Source organism: Sparus aurata, chromosome 10 (assembly GCF_900880675.1).
Source record: "Sparus aurata chromosome 10, fSpaAur1.1, whole genome shotgun sequence".
NCBI lineage: Eukaryota > Metazoa > Chordata > Actinopteri > Spariformes > Sparidae > Sparus > Sparus aurata.
The window spans coordinates 13880963-13900735 of record NC_044196.1 but is presented as its reverse complement, the minus strand read 5'-3'; the positions used below and the strand labels follow the sequence as shown (position 1 = coordinate 13900735).

Genomic DNA, 19773 nt, shown 5'->3' with positions numbered 1-19773 from the left:
AAAAACACTTGATTCTGAGAATTACTGCATCATGAGTAACAATACAAATTGTGTGAAACACTGTCTACAAACAGTTAACTGTTTGGGCCTTCTCGTTAATTCGGCAAATGTTACACATGAAAACATACCTTTCATATCAGTTTGTTCCAGGAGTGTAGGTGTATAATTGCATATGGAGCAGGAAAGTGAGATTAGATGACAAGTGGTCACCTGAGACACGTGCCAGGTATGAACAGACGAGCTTAAAGCTGTCTACTTGTGATCGGATCACTCAAGACGGAGGGTATAACCAAATGAGCACAGCCTCTAACAACCTAAACCTCAAGTGCAGGCATAAAATCAGCAGTTAACCTGATATTCCATCAATCTCCACTTTATCCTGAGCTCATGAGCGCTGCACAAAGGCAATAAGTTGTGCTTCCACCAGAAGAAAGAATGATGAGAGCTTCAAAACAAAGCTCACATCAGAAAGACTTAGAAATGAAAAGAAACAGAGAGACGTGAGGCAGAAAGACCAAAGAGTTCTTGGCGTGTTTGATACTGAAGTAAAGGATGTGTTGTCCTGCTATATAACATACAGAAAGTGCTCTTATGGCACCATTGTTCAAAGTCATTATTCAGAAAACCGAAGGGAAGATATCAGTCAGCATATAATAAGACCGGAGCAGATTCTTCTAAAGTATTGCTGCATCTATCAAGTACAAAAAAGTAGCTTTAAAATGGCTAACAGAAATATTGTTCCTTTACTTGAGCAACGGTTAATTAATATGATTCAATTGTTGGTGATTTATTAAGCAAAGAACTCAACTCAGCGATATTTTATATCACTGTAAATTGATAACTTGGGTTTTTAGTAACGTTAAGATGTTATGCTAACTCTGCTAACAGACAGTACAATGAGGATTTGTCAATGTTTAAGACATTTCACGAAAGTAAATGTCAGATCATTTAAAGGAACTGCTGGATATGTCAGAAAATAAATTCACTTTTTCCCACGTTTTTTTTTGAGAGTTAGACACAAAAATGTGAACATTAAGCTAATGGCTGCTAGCTTAGCCTAGCATGACCATTGAAAGTAAGGGAAAACCGCTTGTCTGGCTGGCTCCAGCTAACAGCACTAATAGTTCATTTTTGTTTAATCTCACAATAAACAACAGATCGTAAAACATAAATTACAATTACAGGGAGTTACCTGTTGTTTTGCTAAGCTAATCAACTGCTAGCTGTAGATTTATATTAAGGCTACCAGAGCTGCAACTTATGATTATTTCAGTTAGCAAACTAAATGTTACAACTCTGTTTTTGGCATTTCAAAAAGTTAATGTTTATCCTTTTAAAGGAATAGCTGGATGGTCCAAGATTTAAGATTATTTAGCATGGTGAGCTCCACAGCATTCATTAACATAGGTCTTGTTTGTTTAATCTGCATAAAAACAGAAGTATAAAACAACAGATGTGTTTGTTAGGCCACTCGCTCGCTAGCTGTAACCTCAAATTCATTACAGAAACATGAGAGTGGGATCAATCAGTGAATAAACATTATTTCCCTTAATATTTAAAGTTTCAGTTCTCATTTTGGAACAAGCCAACTTAAAAAAAAACATCCTTTCTGCATATTTACCCTTCAAGAGTACAGAAGTCATGTACTGTGTGGAGGGTTGAGGATAGGGCAGAATGGAAAAAAAAAAAATCTGAAAATACAAACAAACCAGAAATTCCTTCGGGGGTAAAGAAAGAGAAGTCTGCATCTCAAAGAGCTTGAAACGCCAGAAAAATGCCCCTTTGTGCCCTCAGCGGAAAACATTCTTCTGTCAACCAGCACAGCATCACCCTCCTTTGTCTCTGCTTCACCCTCGGTTAAGTAAAGTTACTGTGTGTGTGTGTGTGTGTGTGTGTGTGTGTGTGTGTGTGTGTGTGTGTGAGACTGTGTGTGTAGTTATACATCTGTGTTCCCGTTCTAGCCTTTATGCTTATTTAGCGCTCAGCCTTCTTTTACTTCCTTCCTCGATGATTCGCTTATGTAAGGAATCAGCGCAAGCTTGTCTGAGCACTGTCTCTTATGAATACAAGTCTGTACTGTACAGCAGCGACACACACACACACACACACACAAAGGAAACCGATTATCTAATCACTGTTCACCCAGGCTGGAGTCTAGACCTGAAAGGACTCAGTTGTTGTTGACAGAAGTGGCCTCAGTGTGTTTGTTAATGACAGAATAAATGTTGGATTAAAGCAGCTGTTATTGGCTCGGCACTCACATTTACCATCCAGCATATCCACTTATAATATTAGTGTTGAGTCAGGTTCACTTTGTGGCGTCTGTGTTCAAGTTACAGTGGTAACATCAGAACAATAAAACATAATTCTTCCATGTAATTAAAAAAGAAAAATCCATAACTGGCTGTGAAAGCAGATGATTAGTTTAAAAGCTGAAATAAAAACAGAAAACTGTGCGATCAGAGGTCGAAATCAACAGAGTAGGAATAAAAGAGCAGGGAGAGAGTCAATGTCTTGCTCGAGGGCACTTCTGCAGGACGGTTTATTTGCCACTAAAAAGGGGGATTACACCAACTATCCCTCACAGTATCTAACAAACGATGGAGCTCAGGTTTAAACCTCAAAACTAAAGTAATTCAGCATGCTTTCGTCAAAATGTTGAACACAGTTTATCTGGAATCTTTTTTTGCTGAAGCATTTATTCAGAACTTGGAGTTAGAGATGCAACTAGTGATTATTCCCCATTGTTGAATAATTATAACTATAAAATGTCAGAAAACTGTGACAAATGTCAATCAGCCCGAGATGACGACCTCATATTTCTTGTTTTATTCAGTTTTACTGTCACAGACGAGGAAAGAAACCAGAAACTATTCACATTTAAGAAGCTGGAATCAGAAAAAAAAAAATGTTTTTTGATGATTTATTGATTTTCAAAATAGTTCTGATGAACTTCATAGCTGACAGCTAATCACTTAATCGTTGCAGCTCTAGATATGCGCACACAAAGTGGATTTAATGGATTTAGCCATTTAATATCTTCAAGTTATAAAATACTTAAAGATTAGTCTGTGGATTGATTCATGGCGTGGGTGCAGAAAACCTAAAAGATTACTTTCCACATTGAGTTCAGACTTCAGGGACGACAGATCACAAACTGTCCGGAGAACAACAATTGTAATTTCCATATTTTAAGTTTAAAGACGACAATACATAAATAGGAAGAATGCCGAGGATGCAACTTCTTCTAAATAACCCCTCTGCACATGCAGGCTTCAGATTGATGGATGGAGATTTCAAAATAAAACACCGGCTGACATTAACAGTCATATATGATTAATGATGATAAGTTGGAGTATTCAATTAACTGTTTGGTCAACAAATAGTGGGAAAAAAAAAATGTCCATTCCAGTCTTTATTTGGGCGTTTTTTGGTCATACTTACTATCAAAACAGTTGCTGATTATTTTCTTTTCACAAACTCATCCAGAGGTGTGTAAATATTATCCTCGGAGGACCAAAACTGACACTAGCAAAATGTTCCTATGATCCCGAGCTCTCTTAATTAGCTGGCTTCCTGCACAGAGTGTCACTCTGCCCGCTGCTCACAACTGTGGAAAATAATTAAGAAGAAGCTGCTTTAAATATTTAAAAGGCGCATTTTCACCTCACGGCAATTAAAACAGCTATTTATATGAGCGCTGCACGATTAATTGAAATATTCTGGAAATCTCAATATGGCCAATACATTCAGATCGTAGGAGGTGGAAACAGCTTTACAGTGAAGTACAGTAGTGCTGCAGAGACATCATGGCCTACAAATCTAATGGCAGGGCAACTTTTGCTCCACTTCGGGCGGTGCTGGACTCGTCGATTAATCATTTGAGGTCCATTCTAAACGACCAGATCATTAAATACACGCTGCAGATGTACATTCCTGTATGTATGACGACTCCCTCCTGCAACATCTGACTATTTCTCTGCACCTTTCTCGTAATTCAACCACACAACCGCCTGATTTCCCTCCTCTCTGTCTACTTAAATCACCATTCGCCTCTTGTTAAATCATCACGCTTGTCATTGTAATCCACACAAATCCTCCACCTGGTGGCTGCTGTTACCTGCATGCTGAGGCCTTTTTTCTATTTCTACGCAAGCTGTGGACATGCACAGAATAAACTAGCAGAGGTAAAGCAACAGGAGCAGCGGCAGGAACATGAGCCACAAAAACCCCCACAACATGCTCACAACACCAGGATCCAGAAGGCCTGATGTTCAAAAATAACACATTTTATATACATATCTGAATAAATCCAAATACTCAGAATACAGATATCTACTTCAGTTTCAGCACATGATGGGTTTGAACATATGTGCTGCAGGTAGAGGCACGTTAAACCCATTCATTCTGTGATCTCCATACAGAAGTCCATTTGAAAAACATGCAATTTAAGCAGCATACCGACAGACTGGTTCTCCCCCCTCTGGCACACACTAATCCCGTGCACGCCTCCTCTGTAAGCCCCGCTGCTCTCTTTTTCCAGTCGACGTGCAGCCACGAGCCAAATCCTGTGACACATCCACCCGACAGACCGACAAACCGACCGGTGACATTTTGTCGTGGGGGGGGGGGCACACACCTGACCGCGAGCTGGAGAGAACGACGCGCGGTCACGATTTCAGAGGGAAAAAATGGAGTGGAGGAGAAAAAAAAAAAAAAAAAAAAGCCTGCAGATGAATGAGCTCTAATTTTAATAAGCATGCAAACCGCGCTGCATCTGTGCGGTTGCATTGTGGGTTTTTTTGTTTTTTTTCTGCGTGTGTGTGCGGTGCAACAACAATAACAAACGCACCGCTCCACCTCCACCTCCTTGTTACCCACAGGAGGCATGTGTCCACAACCGTCCCTGTCACATGCGAAAGCCGATTTAAAACCCGGGCACATTTACCTGCCGTCACCTGCTCCCTCTTCTTCTTCTTCTTCTTCTTCGTCTCTTTATTTAAATGGCTCGATCGCTCCTGCTCCTGCTCCGCATTTCATTCCAGGTCGTCCATGTTCGCAGCTCGATGGATGGATGGAGAGGAGGTGGTGATGGAGGGAGAGGAGGTGGTGATGGAGGAAGAGGAGGAGGAGAGAAGCCTTTGAAGTGAGGAAATCTGGGTCCCCGCTCACAGCCCAGCTGCGTGGACTGGATTCATGTCGTTTCCAAGGCAGCGTCCGTCGACCCGACGGCCGTCAAGCTGCTGCCTGTCGTAAAGACACAAATCTTCCGGTTACGGTTTCAAAATTAAAAGTCACAACTGGTTTTAAATTGAATCCGTCTTAAAAAAAATTGAATTAGCTTATTTTCTTCCTCACTTGTCTTGTTTTTGCAACACTCATATAAATCAATAAAGTAGCTTGTGTATAAATGAGCTTTTTTACCTTTCCTATTGTTTGCACCTTTATATATATTTATTCACATTGAGTTTTTTCACTTGGTTTGTGCTGCCACACTTGACTCTTACACATTTATCAGACACGTTTGTCCAAAGTGACTCACACTAATTCATACATGCATGGAGCAGTTCGGGGTTCAGTATCTTGCCCAAGGACACTTCGACATGCAGACCAGGGGAATCAAACCAGCGACCTTCCAATTACAAGACGCTGGCTCTACCGCTGAGCCACACAGCCAACACTTAATGAAATAATGAATAAATACATAAATAAATAAGCTTGTGTAGGCATTTTAACCTGACTCAATATGCAGTTTTTAGGAAGACATTTTAATCAGAAGAGAAAGATCTTCTTTGACTTATTATTATTTTTTTTTTTATGTCTAAACAAACTTCATAAACTCTCTTTGTTTTCATGACTGAATAAACAAACTAAACATAAAAGACAATGCACCTTCATACTGTTTTGCTTTGTTTATATGTGGCGAACCCTGCCACCTTTCTAGCTTCAAATACAAATTATTCAAGAACATTTCACATGGAATATAAATATTACTTACGGTTGTCATGTCTACCCATTTGTGTTGTGCTAACATTTATAAAGTTTGGCAATTTTGTTTTTCATCTATAACTGTGTTGCTTTAGTTTGTATTTGTTATTTTTGTAAGCTGCTAATGTCACTTTCCAACAGGAAGTAAAACTGGAAATGACAATTTTTTTAAATATATTTCATCGACAAACTGAACTAGCATTAAATGCTAGCATTAAAGTTGCATTCAAAAATGTAATACAATATGAACAGAATGTAAAATTAAAAAGCTTTGAAGATATGACGTGTATGTCTTGTGTAAAAAGATAAATACTGAAGTTAGCATGACGAGCTAGCCCCGACCACCAGTGTTATAAACCGACAGTTAGCTCAGAAATGCTAGCTGCATGGCTAACTGAGCTAATCACTGAGCTAATCAGCTAACGGCAGCTACAATTAGTGGTTACTCTTATCAGTATGCTGCCCCCTGTTTGTTTTGAATATAAATTCAATTCATACTGGTCAGGTCTTACATATTGTACCTTTACTATTTAAGCTATTTTGGGGTTTTTAAGCCTGTATTAAAAAACATCTTCAGCACAAATAGGTGAAAATAATGCAGTTTATCATAACTTTGTGATGTTATATTGTTTAGTTTTTGTTCAAACTGTCTCATAGACATGTTAATTCAACTTTATGGTAATTTTTGAGGACATCTTTTTTGATTAGCAGTTATAAATTAACCTGAAAAGTGTCTATTTACTCAACTTTAACTGTTTATTTAGCTCTACAAATTTCATAGAGAACAAGTTTTAACCAGCTCCTGTTCTATTTATATTTTCAACCTTCTTTTTCAATTAATTTGTCACTTTTTGCTTGTAAATTTGTGTTGTTGTTTTTTTTAGCATAATGTCATGCAGTGATGAACAGGATTAGCCCATCAACTAAAAATGCAATATTTCTCGAATAAAACGTCTCAAATAATCACATTACCATCACTGAGTACATTCAAACTACAGTAAATTGTACAATAAACGTGTAAAAGTTTAAATTCACTTTACATTGAACGTTAAATTCCTTCACTGCTCGTGTTTTCCTGGTGCCGCCCGCTAGCTTGACGCAGCACAAGCGAGATGCAGCAAACCGGCGCAATGGCGCATGCGCACCCGAAGTTTCCCGACGTTTGCCGATGGCAGCCGAGACCACCACCCTGAGCCGAGCGGGCTGAGCGGGCGGAGGAGCCGCTGCAGGCCTCCGGGAACATGACGCGCACATGTGGAGCCTCATCTCCGTTTAATTAATGAACCGGGAGCGAAAAAAACATCATCAGCAGACGTTTTATTTATTACAGCTTAACCAGATAATTACACTGGCTGCATTCCACCTATATGATTACACGCTAAATACAGACATGTAATTGATTTAAAACGAGGCTTTCTCCTGTTTAAAGGCTGGAAGCTGGTACATATTTAATTAAAACATCATGGGATTGTGAGGATGCACTTGACGTGCATTTTAAAATCATTCCATGGAGGTATGTATGTAAATTAATGTCAAATAATACCAGAAACACTTGAAATCATAGAAATTATATTGCATAGGAAAAGATGTATTGCAAGTATGTGTATTAATGATGGTGAGCGTGCTTTCCACAATCCAAACCACATGTTCAAACAAACAAAAAGACAATTCTAGCCTTTTATTTTATGTTTATTATGAAGGAAGAGCTGTTTTTAGCTTCTTAGTTATTCCAAGAAGCACATTTCACACCTATTGGCTCAAACCTGAGCAATTTAACAACCTCACTGCATATCTACAACTTGTAGGTCTGTGAAAATGATGGGAAAAACCTTTAAATGCACCTTTTTCTTTAAAAAAGCTGAACATATAGTGCAGTGCAGCCACTATGAGTTGGTATTCTGCAGCTCCACCACTCAGCGGCGCTGTTGCCTCGTGTCAGCGCCTCCTCCTCCTCCTCCTCCTCCTCCTCCTCCGGCTCTGTCTCTGTCCATGGTGCTGGTTTAAAGGCCGCCGCAGACAAACACATACTGACGCTGTCCGTGGTGGTGATGCAATTGCAATTTCGCAATTTTAAGGTATTTGCAGTTTAATTGAGCATTTCCATTTCATGCTTTCTCTAAAATATGCACTACTTTTGTCCTGAGGGCATAAATGGACTTCAAATTTCACAAAAATGGCTCTAAAATAGCGAAATACTTACTTGTGCCAGACTTTAAAGCCAATTTGAGCACTAAAGTCTTCAGTTTTCATCATCAAACATGAAGATAACGCAACGCAAATAACACAACAGCTCAGATAAACGACACAACACAAAGAGAGTGATCCAAACGTGCAGCAGCCATCAGAGCAACAATAGGAAATGTCGGTAAACCTTTCTGGTAAAACTGGAAAAATCTATCTAGCCTAATAACTAATAAACTGGGAAAGAGTAGGGAAATTATTATCATGTTTTTAATTGCTAAAAATACTACAAAAAAACGTAAAATGTTTCACAGACACAATCCTAACAGTCATGTGATGTAGACAGTAGAGAAGAAAAGGCAGAATAAAATGGAAGTATCTCACAATTTAAGAGCCATTATTAAGACGTATGAAACTGGGTTATACTTTTACTACAATACATTTTGGAGGCAAGTATTGTACTTTCTACTCTCTCTACATTCATCTGATTTCTTTAGTTACTAGTTGCTTTGCAGATCGCTGCATCAGACACAAGGACGCAGATTCTCAAACGCTTTTATTTTGTCAGCAACTGGAGTCAATCAGAAAAGAAAATGTGGCTAATGTAGTGCACAGTAATACTGTACATGCATGTAAATATGTCTATCATTTACTTCTGATACTCAAGTACATTTATTAAATACATATTATAGCAGATATGTGGGCTCATTATTGGTATGTGTTACTTCAACTGAATGTTTTTCAGAGAAAACCTAAAATAAGACTAATTCTGCTTCTTAAGATCTGTCATTGACTTCCTGTGGTCGATGCTTTGGTTGACGTGGTGCCATCTGGTGGCTGTGTGCGATAATCACACCTGATGGTGAGGCTGCAGCTGTGCAGCACAGGATCTCTGCTTCTTGAGGATTCAGCCAGTGATGTATGACCTTTATCGATCTGTTCATCGGAAGAGTTTGCTTCAGGTGCATGTGGCTTGTTGAGGAATAACGTTTTCGGCGCCAACAAATCGCAGCCGAGATCAAGCAAAAGTGCGACAACAGAACTTTTAATCGTCACACCATCATGCTTGCAAGACATGTCATTCATCGTCGAACATCTGGACGAGCATCTGAGCCTCTTTAAACTTTAATGAAGTGTGTCTTGTAAAAAAGTCTCAGCACCCGTCGCGGGCCATTTATACAACCCTGCACTCATTTATTTTATGGTCCTTCTGTGCAAATAAACTTTGACGATTAAGCTTTTTTTTTGCCTCTTTTACCAAATCAAGTCCTCTGAAACTCTCATACAATGTAACATAACCACACCTTTTCTGTTTTATTGACTGTACTCTTTGTTTGAGAACTCTACTTTTGGCACATCCGTATCAAACTGAGCGGTTGATATATACAGTAATTCACAGCTCGCCCCAGCAGTGAGGGTATCGCACTCACAACACGAGGGCTTCCTGCACGGCTCAACGGGCCGAGCGTGACACCGAAACACAGCCGAGGCCGACGACTTAATGAGCTCCCGGTTCGCCTCTTTTTTCACGCCACTGTGAAGCACTTTGGATAAAAGCTCCCGCTGACTGCAGCAGGAATGAAACATAGTGGTTGAGCGGACAGGGCAGCCAGCCAGCGCGGGGGGGCTGCGACCTATACTGTTATTATCACATCCCCCAAATTACACAGCGAGGTTTGTAGCTGTTAATCATCAGAGAGAGGAGGGGGGAGCCAAGCAGTGAAGTGACTTTTATCAGGAGGGTTGGAGGATTGATACTGCGCCGGGTTTAAAGCCCAAACTTTCTACCTTGAAGTGCCAAAACTGCAACTTAAACCAGAGTCCGGTTGAGAGCACAAGCAAACACTTATGGTAGAACATTTTTAAGATGCCAAATGGTACTCGATCGCAACTGACCTGAGTCTTATATTGTTTAAAGGTCGAATTCACAATCAGAACAATGTGAACATTTTATCTGAGTCAGTGCTAAACGCTGCCAACAGTAGCTACCATGAGCGAGTTAGCTCAGGTAGCGTGGGAGCTAGTGGATGAGGTGCTTCTTCAACATGTTACCTCACATTCTGTTGATCATTTTGGTTAATTTTTGAAGTTTACCAGCTACAATTCTTACATATCGCACCTTTAAGTATATGAACCTCATGGTGCATGAACTCTGGCCCCCAGCTTGGGTCCAAAGAAGCTGAATCAAGTGTAAATGCAGTTATTGCTTCACTTAAACCCAACATTACTTTGCTTTTAGAGGAGAGTCTGGTCCACTGCAGGCTTCACAAAGACAAGTGCAGCGTTAAGCCGCTACAGGGAACTTTCATTTTGTGTCGACTCTAAGGGCCCCATGTGGACAAAAGCCATATGAAGACCACAATATCTTGCCAGTGACTCGCAAAACAATATTTACCATTAGGTGTATTCAACCTCTGCTGTATGCTCGCAGTTCCGTCAGGTTTAGGAAAATCTTTCTACCTGTGGCGATGTTAGATTAATATTATTGTTAAATAATCATTCCCTCAGGCTGTGAGACTTCTCTGTTCATCTTCACCATTTCACCATGAAAAGCTATTTGAATTTTATGACTTAACTAAGCCAGACGAGTTGGAATCCAGCCCTGAGGCGGCCGGCAAGAAAAGCCAATCTCCTCGCTGATGGTCTTGTTTGCTTATGTAGCTCATTTAGAATCAAAAGACTCTCATGTCGGCACAGTGTTTAGTGCTTTTGCCCCACAGCAAAAAGGGATCTGGGTTCAAACCCAGCTGGGGCAGAACCTTTCTGTGTGGAGTGTGTTTATGGGTTCTCTCTGGGTAATCAGGTTTCCCCCTACAATCCAAAGACACGCAAAAAAAGTTAGGTTAATTCGTGACTGGCGACTTATCAAGGGTGTACTGTCGCCCAATGTCAGCTGGGATCGGCGGTTTCAGCTAATGGATGAATGTTTCAGAAACAATCTTTGTAGTTGATTCACCATGTGGTTGCAGTACAAATAAGACAATTGTCCACACATCAGAATAATATTTTAATAAATAAATAGCAGCATCACACAGAAAAAAAAAGAAAATATACATTGTGTGGATGATGGCGTAATCGTCGTATAAACTTAAGAAGATGTGTCGTAGACAAACATTCACAATTAAAATGGTATAAAAAAAAACAAAAAAAACAGCCACTGCGTAACAGAAGAAGGTCCAACACATAAGAAGAGAGCAAACCCAGGAGCGCCGGATCATACAAGAGCGAGACAAACCAGACAACCGATCTGCTTCACAGGGTGCTGACACCTCAGGTCCAAGAGTCATTGTTGAGTAACGCAGGGTGCAGGAGGGTGGAGGTGCATTGAAGAAGTTGGGTTTGCCGAACTCTTGGATAACCTGCAGCTCTGGCTATTTCTCAGAGACGTCTACTGACAGAGCGACATGTTGGGGAGGAAGGCAGAAGACAGTTCAGACTAAAGTGTGTTCAGGTTCCACCATTTGGTCTGAAAACATCTGCTTACTTTAACATTTAGATTTGAAACTTTCAGATGTTGTGTGATCTTGTGATTGATTTAAATTCCTGGATCTCTGAAAATTAAAAGGAAAAATCCACCCTCAGATTCTTTGGCTTTGCTACGTTTCATCAGCGCGTTATCTTATTTTTCGGTTGAGTGCTACGTACTTCTGTAATAAGGAATAGTTTAGCACATTGGGAAATACTTTCAATAGTTTTTTTGCTGAGAGTTTGATCAGGAAATTGATACTGCGGTAAATATTAGCAGTCAGTTAGCCTAGCTTAGCATAAAGACAGAGAACAGGGGAGACAGTTAGCCTGGCTTTGTCCGGCGATACACATTATCTACCTAGCAGCACCTCCAACGCTCACTTGTTAACATGTTATATCTTGTTTGTGTAATTCATAGAAAAACTAGTGTAAAAATGAAGTTGTAGTTTTTTCGAGGGGAGTCGCTGCTTCCCGCCAAGAAATAGTCCCAACGCAAAACACCCCATAAAACTACAACTTGTTGACTTTTGTGCAGACAAAACAAATTAAATATAACATGTGAATTTGTGAGTTTTAGTTTTTGGATAGAGCCATGCTAGATGCTTTCCCTCGCTTTCAGTGTTTATGCTAAGCTAGGCTAACCGCCTCTTGACTCAAGCTTCGTAGCGGGAACAGACCAACACGAGAGTGGTATCGTCTCTTCTCGTCTAACTCCTGGCAAGAAAGTGAAGGAACACAATTCCTGCAATTAGAGCTAAAATGATTTTGATAACTGAATAATCGTTAAAGTAATTTTCATGTAAAATGGCAGAAAATGCTGTTTTCAGACATTAATTTTTAGCTTTTCTCTGCTTTATATCATATTAAACTGAATATTTTTGGATTTTGGACTGACAAAACCTTTTTCATGGCTCTCTGTCCTTTTATTGACCAAACGATTAATCAATTAATCAAGAAAACAATCACCAGAACGAATCAAGAAAAAGATTGCTTGTTGCAATCCTACCCACAATGTCAAAATATTCCTTTAATGTGTAATTTAGCTTCATGTGATGTAGAAAAAAGAAAGTCATCCTCGAGAGAGAGCACAAATTGCACATCACCACCTGCTCGCTGCATTTTTGGGTGGATTTATCCTTTAAATTTTCATAAAAGCTTAGATTGTTTGACCCTGAAGCTATTTTCAAATACACTACATAGTATTTTACAGATGCATGAAGATTTGTTGCCTGCCTGCAGAAATAGTCCAATAGGGAGACAAAAAGCCCAAATCAGGCTTCCTGAAATGCATCGAAGAGAAACTCTGTCAATAAACGTCTCCAGCTATTTCTATACACACCAGACCTGGATCAAATTATCAGCTGAGATCCTTTCAGACGCTTTTCTACGACTGATTGCTTTCATCTGTCTGGACCGCGAGCCGGACAGGATTGGCATCCGCAGGGATGGACCCCACTTCAATCCGTCGTGCTGGACGCGATCGATGAAGAAACAGAAGAGTTTCTGAATCAATCTCAGGTAGCAAATTTGAGCCGGGCCCGGTACACACACACACACACACACACACAGGTACACGGGAAACATATAGTTATTACACTGCGACATACTGAGTTGGCTGGCCTGGCTGTGGCTCTTCGCTTTGCCCATCAAACCTGACCCATTCCGACGAGTTCAGAGAGTCCTCTCTTCTCCTTTGTTCGCTCTTATATACGTTACGCATTCCTGATACACATCGAAATGCCCGCAGGCTGTTTGCAATGTGCATTTTGTTGATTGCTCTTTGTTTGTTCTTTCCCTCCTTCCTTTGTTCCTTTTCGTACCGTTTCATTCCTTCTGAGTTTTAAAAATAAAAGAGAGAACAAATAAGCAGAGCGAGGCAGAGAGGACCTTTTGAACATCGCTTCAAACATGCACGATATCCGTCGGCAGCCGGCCCGCCAACGTTTGCTCATGTAAGACCTCTCCCCCCCCCCCGACGTGGAGAGGAGAGTGGTGTGGGTGACCACCGTGTAAGTCTGTAGCACACAAAGAGTGGATAGATTATACAGAGGTGCATAGAATCAGAATGAAGCGACGCCCCAGTTCGCGTGTTTTCATCCTAATTGTATGCAGAGGTGGCTGCAGACCTCGGGCTCTGGGTGCGATTGGTCCGCCGCAGGCTCTGACCTTTGCTCTGTGACCGTGAATAGGGATTATTGATAGAGAACAGGTTGTACATTCAGGTGCAACTGTGGCTCTCCTGTGGCTGAAGGGATTATTACCAAAATGAAATATTGATCACTCGGGGAAGTGGCTTCTATTTTGATGAAATGTATAATAGCCGAGCCGTACGGAAAACTGTTTGTGATTCAGTATTTTGTGCATTTTAAAGGGGAACTCCAGCAATTTAGTGTTGCACTTCAATGAAAAGAGACAAATTCAACAGAGCCAAAGAAGCTGAGATGTCCTCACTTTTAATCTCTAGTGTGGCAGGAAAACATTTAAAGGGGCACGCCAACATTTTTGTGCGATGCTTCCATAAAGCTCAGGAACTAATAAGAGATACAGTTAAAAGGACTGATTAAAAATCAAAGCACCACAGGCTGAGATATCCTCACTTTTAGTCTCCCAATTTGGATCATGTCCCAAAACACTACAATTCCCATAATGCACCTCAAAAGATGATTTTAAAGGACACCCTTAATGTTGAACTCTAGTTTTAAAGGAGGCTTTGAAAAAAAAAAGTAATAATAAAACCAACAATAAAATCTGTTTGGAGGTTTCAAGCTCAAATTGAGATTACCCTGATGACATCACTATGACATCATCAGGGTTATACATATATATAAATATATCTTTTTTAACAAAATGTGGAACACCCCAGAGGCAAAAAAAAAGACACTGATGTGTAAAATTGTTGGAAGCGCGCCTTTAAGTGATCTCTTAAAACGCCACTTTTCTTGACGCGGCAACCACTTAAAGGAACAGTTCACCCGAAAATACAAATTCAGTCATTTTCTTTTCACGCCCATGCTGACGGAAAGCCAGGTGGGGTTGTGTAGTCCCCAAAGTTGAACATTACTGGAGCGTCCTTGCAAAATAATGTTGCAACATGACTTTCTATCAGCAGGAGGTAAATTAAGCATGTCTAACCCTAACCCTAACCCTTTAACGACCATATCTCCTACATTTTCCCCTTGAGGTGACCTGCTTCCTTTAAACTCTTCACATCATCTAATCCTTTTTCTAAAGTGGTATTTTGCAGATATGTCAGATGACGGAGCCTCCACGCCGCCTGTCAGATGTCGATAAGATGAGGGAGAAGATCAGCGTGAAGGAGCTGCGAGGGTGGAGCGACCCGTCCTTATGGAGTCAGAGGTTCTGTCTCTTAGACATCGACTTTCTGTCAGGTTTACGCGACTGATGGAATCTCAAAGGTTTTCAGGTCTTTGAGTCGAGGGCGACCGAGGGCGAGCAGATCAGAGAGGCTGATGTAGGCGGGAGATACCGGGTGAGCGTTTCATCACACGAACCTTCATCAGAGCACATACGTACAGAGGTTTGGCCTCAGTGTAAACATCTGTCTGTCCTTTGAGGCTTTCGTTGCAACGATTTAGTGGATTTTGAGTGGAAATCATGCAGCTGAGGGGTTTTTGGTGAGAGGAGACCGACCATGAATAAAAATATGATGTAAATACTCTATTTTTAAACCTGTCACGTATGCAATCTGTGCGTTAAAGGGGAGACACTGCAGGTGAAAAGGGAAAACTAATAGATATCAACATGAAACTTCTCCTGTTTAAGTAGTGCAACAATCTCTTCAAGGTCTGAATACTGACAGCTACGGTGTGTTCAAGAGCTGGAAGACAAACAATGTCTTTGTTGCTGAGGCCGATTCATCTACACGAGGCATTTTGTCGAGGCAGCAGTATGTTTGTACGCTTTTTGATGTCGTCTCAGAAGGTCGACTTTAATCCTGAAATGTCAACGTTATTCTCAACATTTCGACTTTTTTCTTGAAGGGCATACTGAAAAAAAACTTCCTCCTCTCATCTTTTCCTCCCTCATCCCCAGCCCCAATATCCTTCCATTGAAAATACTCTCAACAGACGTGAGAAAAATCCATTTTCATCGTGTTTTTAGGGGAATAAAATGTTTTAAAAGTCAGGTTATGAATGATGTATGACACAAAACCTTCGGAATAGAGAGGAATAACGCTGCTGAAGTAGAGATTTTCTCGGTTTCAGGGTGAGAACATTCACTTTATTTTGAAGACGTGTGTTGGAAAATCCGACAAATCAGGAAAACCTCTCGAAAGACTTGACCCTAAACCTCTTCTGTACAAAATACAAACACTTTGAAATCAAAATTGGTGATTAGAGTACAATCCTTAACTAACATACATCACCATGAAACCAGTTGATGACTGACATTAAGACAGTTATTTTTGGTGTAACAAGTTCTCTGATATTTTACGTTTAAATATGTAAATCAAGCGATCTACGTTCCGTAACGTATGTGACAGTTTTGGGGTGTCCTTGTTTTTGAAGCAGTTTTAAAGTTCAGAGCTTAAAATAATGAGATATACTTAGTTTAGTCTCAATTAATGTGCCTTTTCTCAAGTGGCTAATGCTATCTGATTAAAATGCACACATGATAAAGTACATCTGGCCTGAAATAAAACACCTTAATGTGTATTTCAGACGTTTTTTATGAGAGCAAAATAGCCAAAAATCTCTAATTTGACCTGAAAAGTGTGTGAAACTGGCGTTTCAGCCTCTAGTGTCTCCCCTGTGATTGACTCAAAAACCTCAATTCCTTTATTAGTTTCCTTTTCTTGCTCATCACTGTGATTGATTTACAGGTTGGATGGATGTTAATGTCAGAGTTAAGTGTGATTTGATTGATCTTGGAGCCTTAACTTTGTTTGAGGAGTCCGAGGACTTGACATCTTTGTGCACCCTTACTTTAAAAACTTCAGATTTAATCACTTCACCTTTCTGACTTGTAAGATTTCCCCCTTTTTATGTTGAACTTATTCGAGGTTGTGTGTTTGCATCGGTCAGAGTCCGACAGCTGTGTTGGACCGAAGGCCTGCGCCATGTTTTTAGCTCTATGGACGCCCTCGTCTGATCTGAGGGGAGCAACCTCTCTGCGCCGTGCCACCACCAGATGGCACTGCGAGTCCACCAGAGGCCGGTGGACGTTGTACATTCCTTCATCTTGGTCCTCTCGGCGACACTTTTTAGTTCGACCACAACCTCGAGAGACGTTCTGTCGGCTGAGCAGTTTTGATTATACATGCTGGAAAAAAAGGTTTGTTCGGGCATATTTTTTATGACTGTTGTTGTCAAGCTTGACCGGCACAAAAATAGATTTTTGGTTTGCCTGGCGTGGAGGCTGGATCCACGTAAAACCAGAGCTCGGACTGCATTCTGACTGAAGGCGGCAAGACGTCGTGGTTTGACCCCCGGTGACCTCGACGCGGTTGGTGCTTGACTCCATAACCTGCATCAGTGGGACTGCGCTGAGGGCCGCGTGACTTCATACCAGGTTAACAATGAGAGTAAGCTCTTGTCCTTCTCGTCCGTGATCACCTTAGTCCCCATGAAGCTCCCCCACATTCTGTGACTGCTGAGAAACAGCTTGGCAAACGCTTTTATCCTCTAGCTGTGGTCTGAAAACCAACATTTCAACACCACGTGGAAAACAAACAAGTCTGAAATAACGGCTTTCACTCCGAAACTCCCTCCAGAGATTGTACTTTATCGTTCTGTTCTCTAACGTGTACGTAGTGCACTTAATTTTGCTGTTAAGGCTCCTCAACCCGAGACCAGTCCTTTCAAAATAAAAGCACCTCCTCGCTGGTTGGCCGGCACCAGCTCGTCGAAACGTCGCTCGGCCCAGTGTCCGCAGGTTAAAAAGAAGACATGAAACAAACCCCCCACAAAAAAAAACAAGCAATCACACGCTGCTTGTGTGTTCTCTGGGGGCGGGGCTGTAGCTGAGGAGCGACAGCTCCTGCTCCACCTCCGTCTCCGGCTCCGTTTCCGAGAGCATGCCGGCATTGTGGCACTCGGAGAGGCTCTGCGACGCTATTCCCATTTGTGTCCCGTCATCGGTCACGTCCTCGGGGTCCACCGTCAGCCTCCCGTTGTCCCCCCTGCCGCCGTTGCGACAGTTACTATTGCGGTCCATGCCTGCTTTACCGTGACTGCCAATCAAAAGTGGCGTCACGGCGTGCGACGGGCACGGCGGGGGGACCAGGAGGGTTTTGCAACTCTGTCCGGCCGCGTTGGCCCCCACTTTGTAGCGGCACCTGATGTAGCTGGAGAACGCTCTCCTGTAGGTCTTATTGAAGAGGGTGTAGACCAGGGGGTTGACCCCAGAGGAGATGTAGCCCACCCACACAAAGACGTTGAGGAGGTCGTGAAGCAGCGACTCATTGCAGGAGCCGCGGCACAGGACGAAGGTGACGTTGGTGATGAAGAAGGGACACCACATGATGAGGAAGAGGAAGAAGACGATTCCCAGGACCTGATGATAGAAGAAGCGAAGAGTATGAACACATACTTACTTCTTTTTACTTACAACTAAAATGCTATTTCTCTCGGGGGTTTAACTTCTTGAATGTCCTCTAATTAAAATACATCACATATAGATTGATGTTTTTTAATAACCGACTTGCTGTGCCACTTCTGCTGAGATTTACATTTTTAATTTAGGTATAAGAGCACTTTAGCCTCCGTCCAACATGAATCTGAATGCCACTGCGGAGTTCCCTGTGACTCCAGTGAGGCTTCCAGCTTTTTTGACGTAGTTGTGAGTGTCTGGTTGGATTTGATAACACAAGCTCTTCTAACCATTGGAAACTTCTGCGAGTTCCTTGGAAGAACGTGACTTTTAAACAGAATACATGTCAGGATGATGCCTCTAAACTAAAAGAATTAAATATTGATGGACGCCTTCGATATGAACGTCCGCACATTGAAGATCGATATGAAACATGCTGGGACAGACTTAAAATGGAACGAAAATTATCCAGTTTAACAACTTTTAACTCATTGTTTTGGTTATTTTGGGTTGTGGAAGTCACTTTTATTAAAAAGAGCATCCATTGCCAGCTTTGGCTGACTTGACACTTGATGCTGAGGACACATGTTGGTGCATTTATCTGTTGATCTCTGTCTCGGCGCCGGTCGAACGACTACGCTTTAAATCACCTGACAGGCACTCAGCTCCACTCTGCAGTCTCACCTTGGAGGCCCGCCTTTCGTTCTTTATGGCCTGCATCATCCCCCGTCGGCCGTGGCAGCCCGACGCGTCGCTCCGCGATGGCCCCGCTGCCGGCGAGCTGAGCTGAGACGCGACCTCAGAGCTGGGGATGATGCTGATGCTGTCTGGTGTGGATGCACTGAGCAGTATGCTGGGCTCGGCTCCTTTCAGACAGCTCAAGGTGTTTCGTCTGCTCTGAGGAGGCGGGGGCTTTAACTCTGCGGGAGGAGGAATCAAGGAAACATTCAAATCTGATTTAATGATATATAAACTGAAAATACGTGGTGTGTACATACAACGTGTTGGTCGTCTCAAGTGTCTGTTATCACCGTTACCAGGAACACTGCAGCAGATTTCGCCAGGACAACAACCAGAGAATCTGTGTCAGTTTCTTTGTTAACAACACTGCTGACATTTTGTCTGGAGGACGACATGTGAAAAGGTTACACATGTGGACTGTATTTCCTCGAGCTTTCCTCTCTGTGCGCGGTGCCAGAGGATGAGGTGGAAGATGGGTAAAAAGTAACACATCATGCATTTTCATGTCTGTCAGAGAAGCCGATACTCAGCTTCAGGAATGAGCCGTCTATGTGCCGTCCAACAATTAAGTGTAAGAGATCAAACTTTTTGCTTTGTCCTGGCCCCCCGAGTTTCAGTTTCTGGCCTGTTAAGCTATGCTAATGTTAAGTCAACGCTAGAAGATTAACCACTCAAAATTCGTAGTTGTTTTTATAAATATAATTCATTTCAGACGGAGGAAACCAAAAGTAGGTTTCTCTTTTCTAGCCTAAGACAGATTTCATTAGTCGTGGCTAGCTAATGAAGCTCCAATGCTAGTGTAGGCCTAGCTGGTAAGCTAGTTAGCTGGACATGCTAGAGCAA

General features: G+C 41.7%; 2 protein-coding genes across 5 annotated transcripts in view; both read right to left on the bottom strand.

Annotated features, from left to right (window-relative positions):
* Nucleotides 1–5247, bottom strand: part of LOC115589115 (wiskott-Aldrich syndrome protein family member 3) — a 43961-nt gene extending 38714 nt beyond the window's left edge. For 2 of the 3 annotated variants that reach the window (XM_030429829.1, XM_030429832.1), the window contains exon 1: nucleotides 4949–5247. The gene's annotated coding sequence lies outside the window, so the exon portion shown is untranslated. Of the gene's footprint in view, nucleotides 1–4461; nucleotides 4668–4948 lie in introns of those variants that run through there. The other variant, XM_030429831.1, reaches the window with a different exon arrangement.
* Nucleotides 5248–11157: 5910 nt separating this feature from the next.
* htr2cl1 (5-hydroxytryptamine (serotonin) receptor 2C, G protein-coupled-like 1) overlaps nucleotides 11158–19773 on the bottom strand; it is a 143454-nt gene continuing 134838 nt past the window's right edge. For both annotated transcript variants that reach the window (XM_030431677.1, XM_030431679.1), the window contains 2 exons: nucleotides 18874–19109; nucleotides 11158–18153 (listed from right to left, as the gene is read on the bottom strand). In XM_030431677.1, coding sequence (XP_030287537.1) covers nucleotides 17581–18153; nucleotides 18874–19109 — 809 coding nt within the window. In that variant the 3' untranslated portion in view covers nucleotides 11158–17580. The remainder of the gene's footprint in view (nucleotides 18154–18873; nucleotides 19110–19773) is intronic.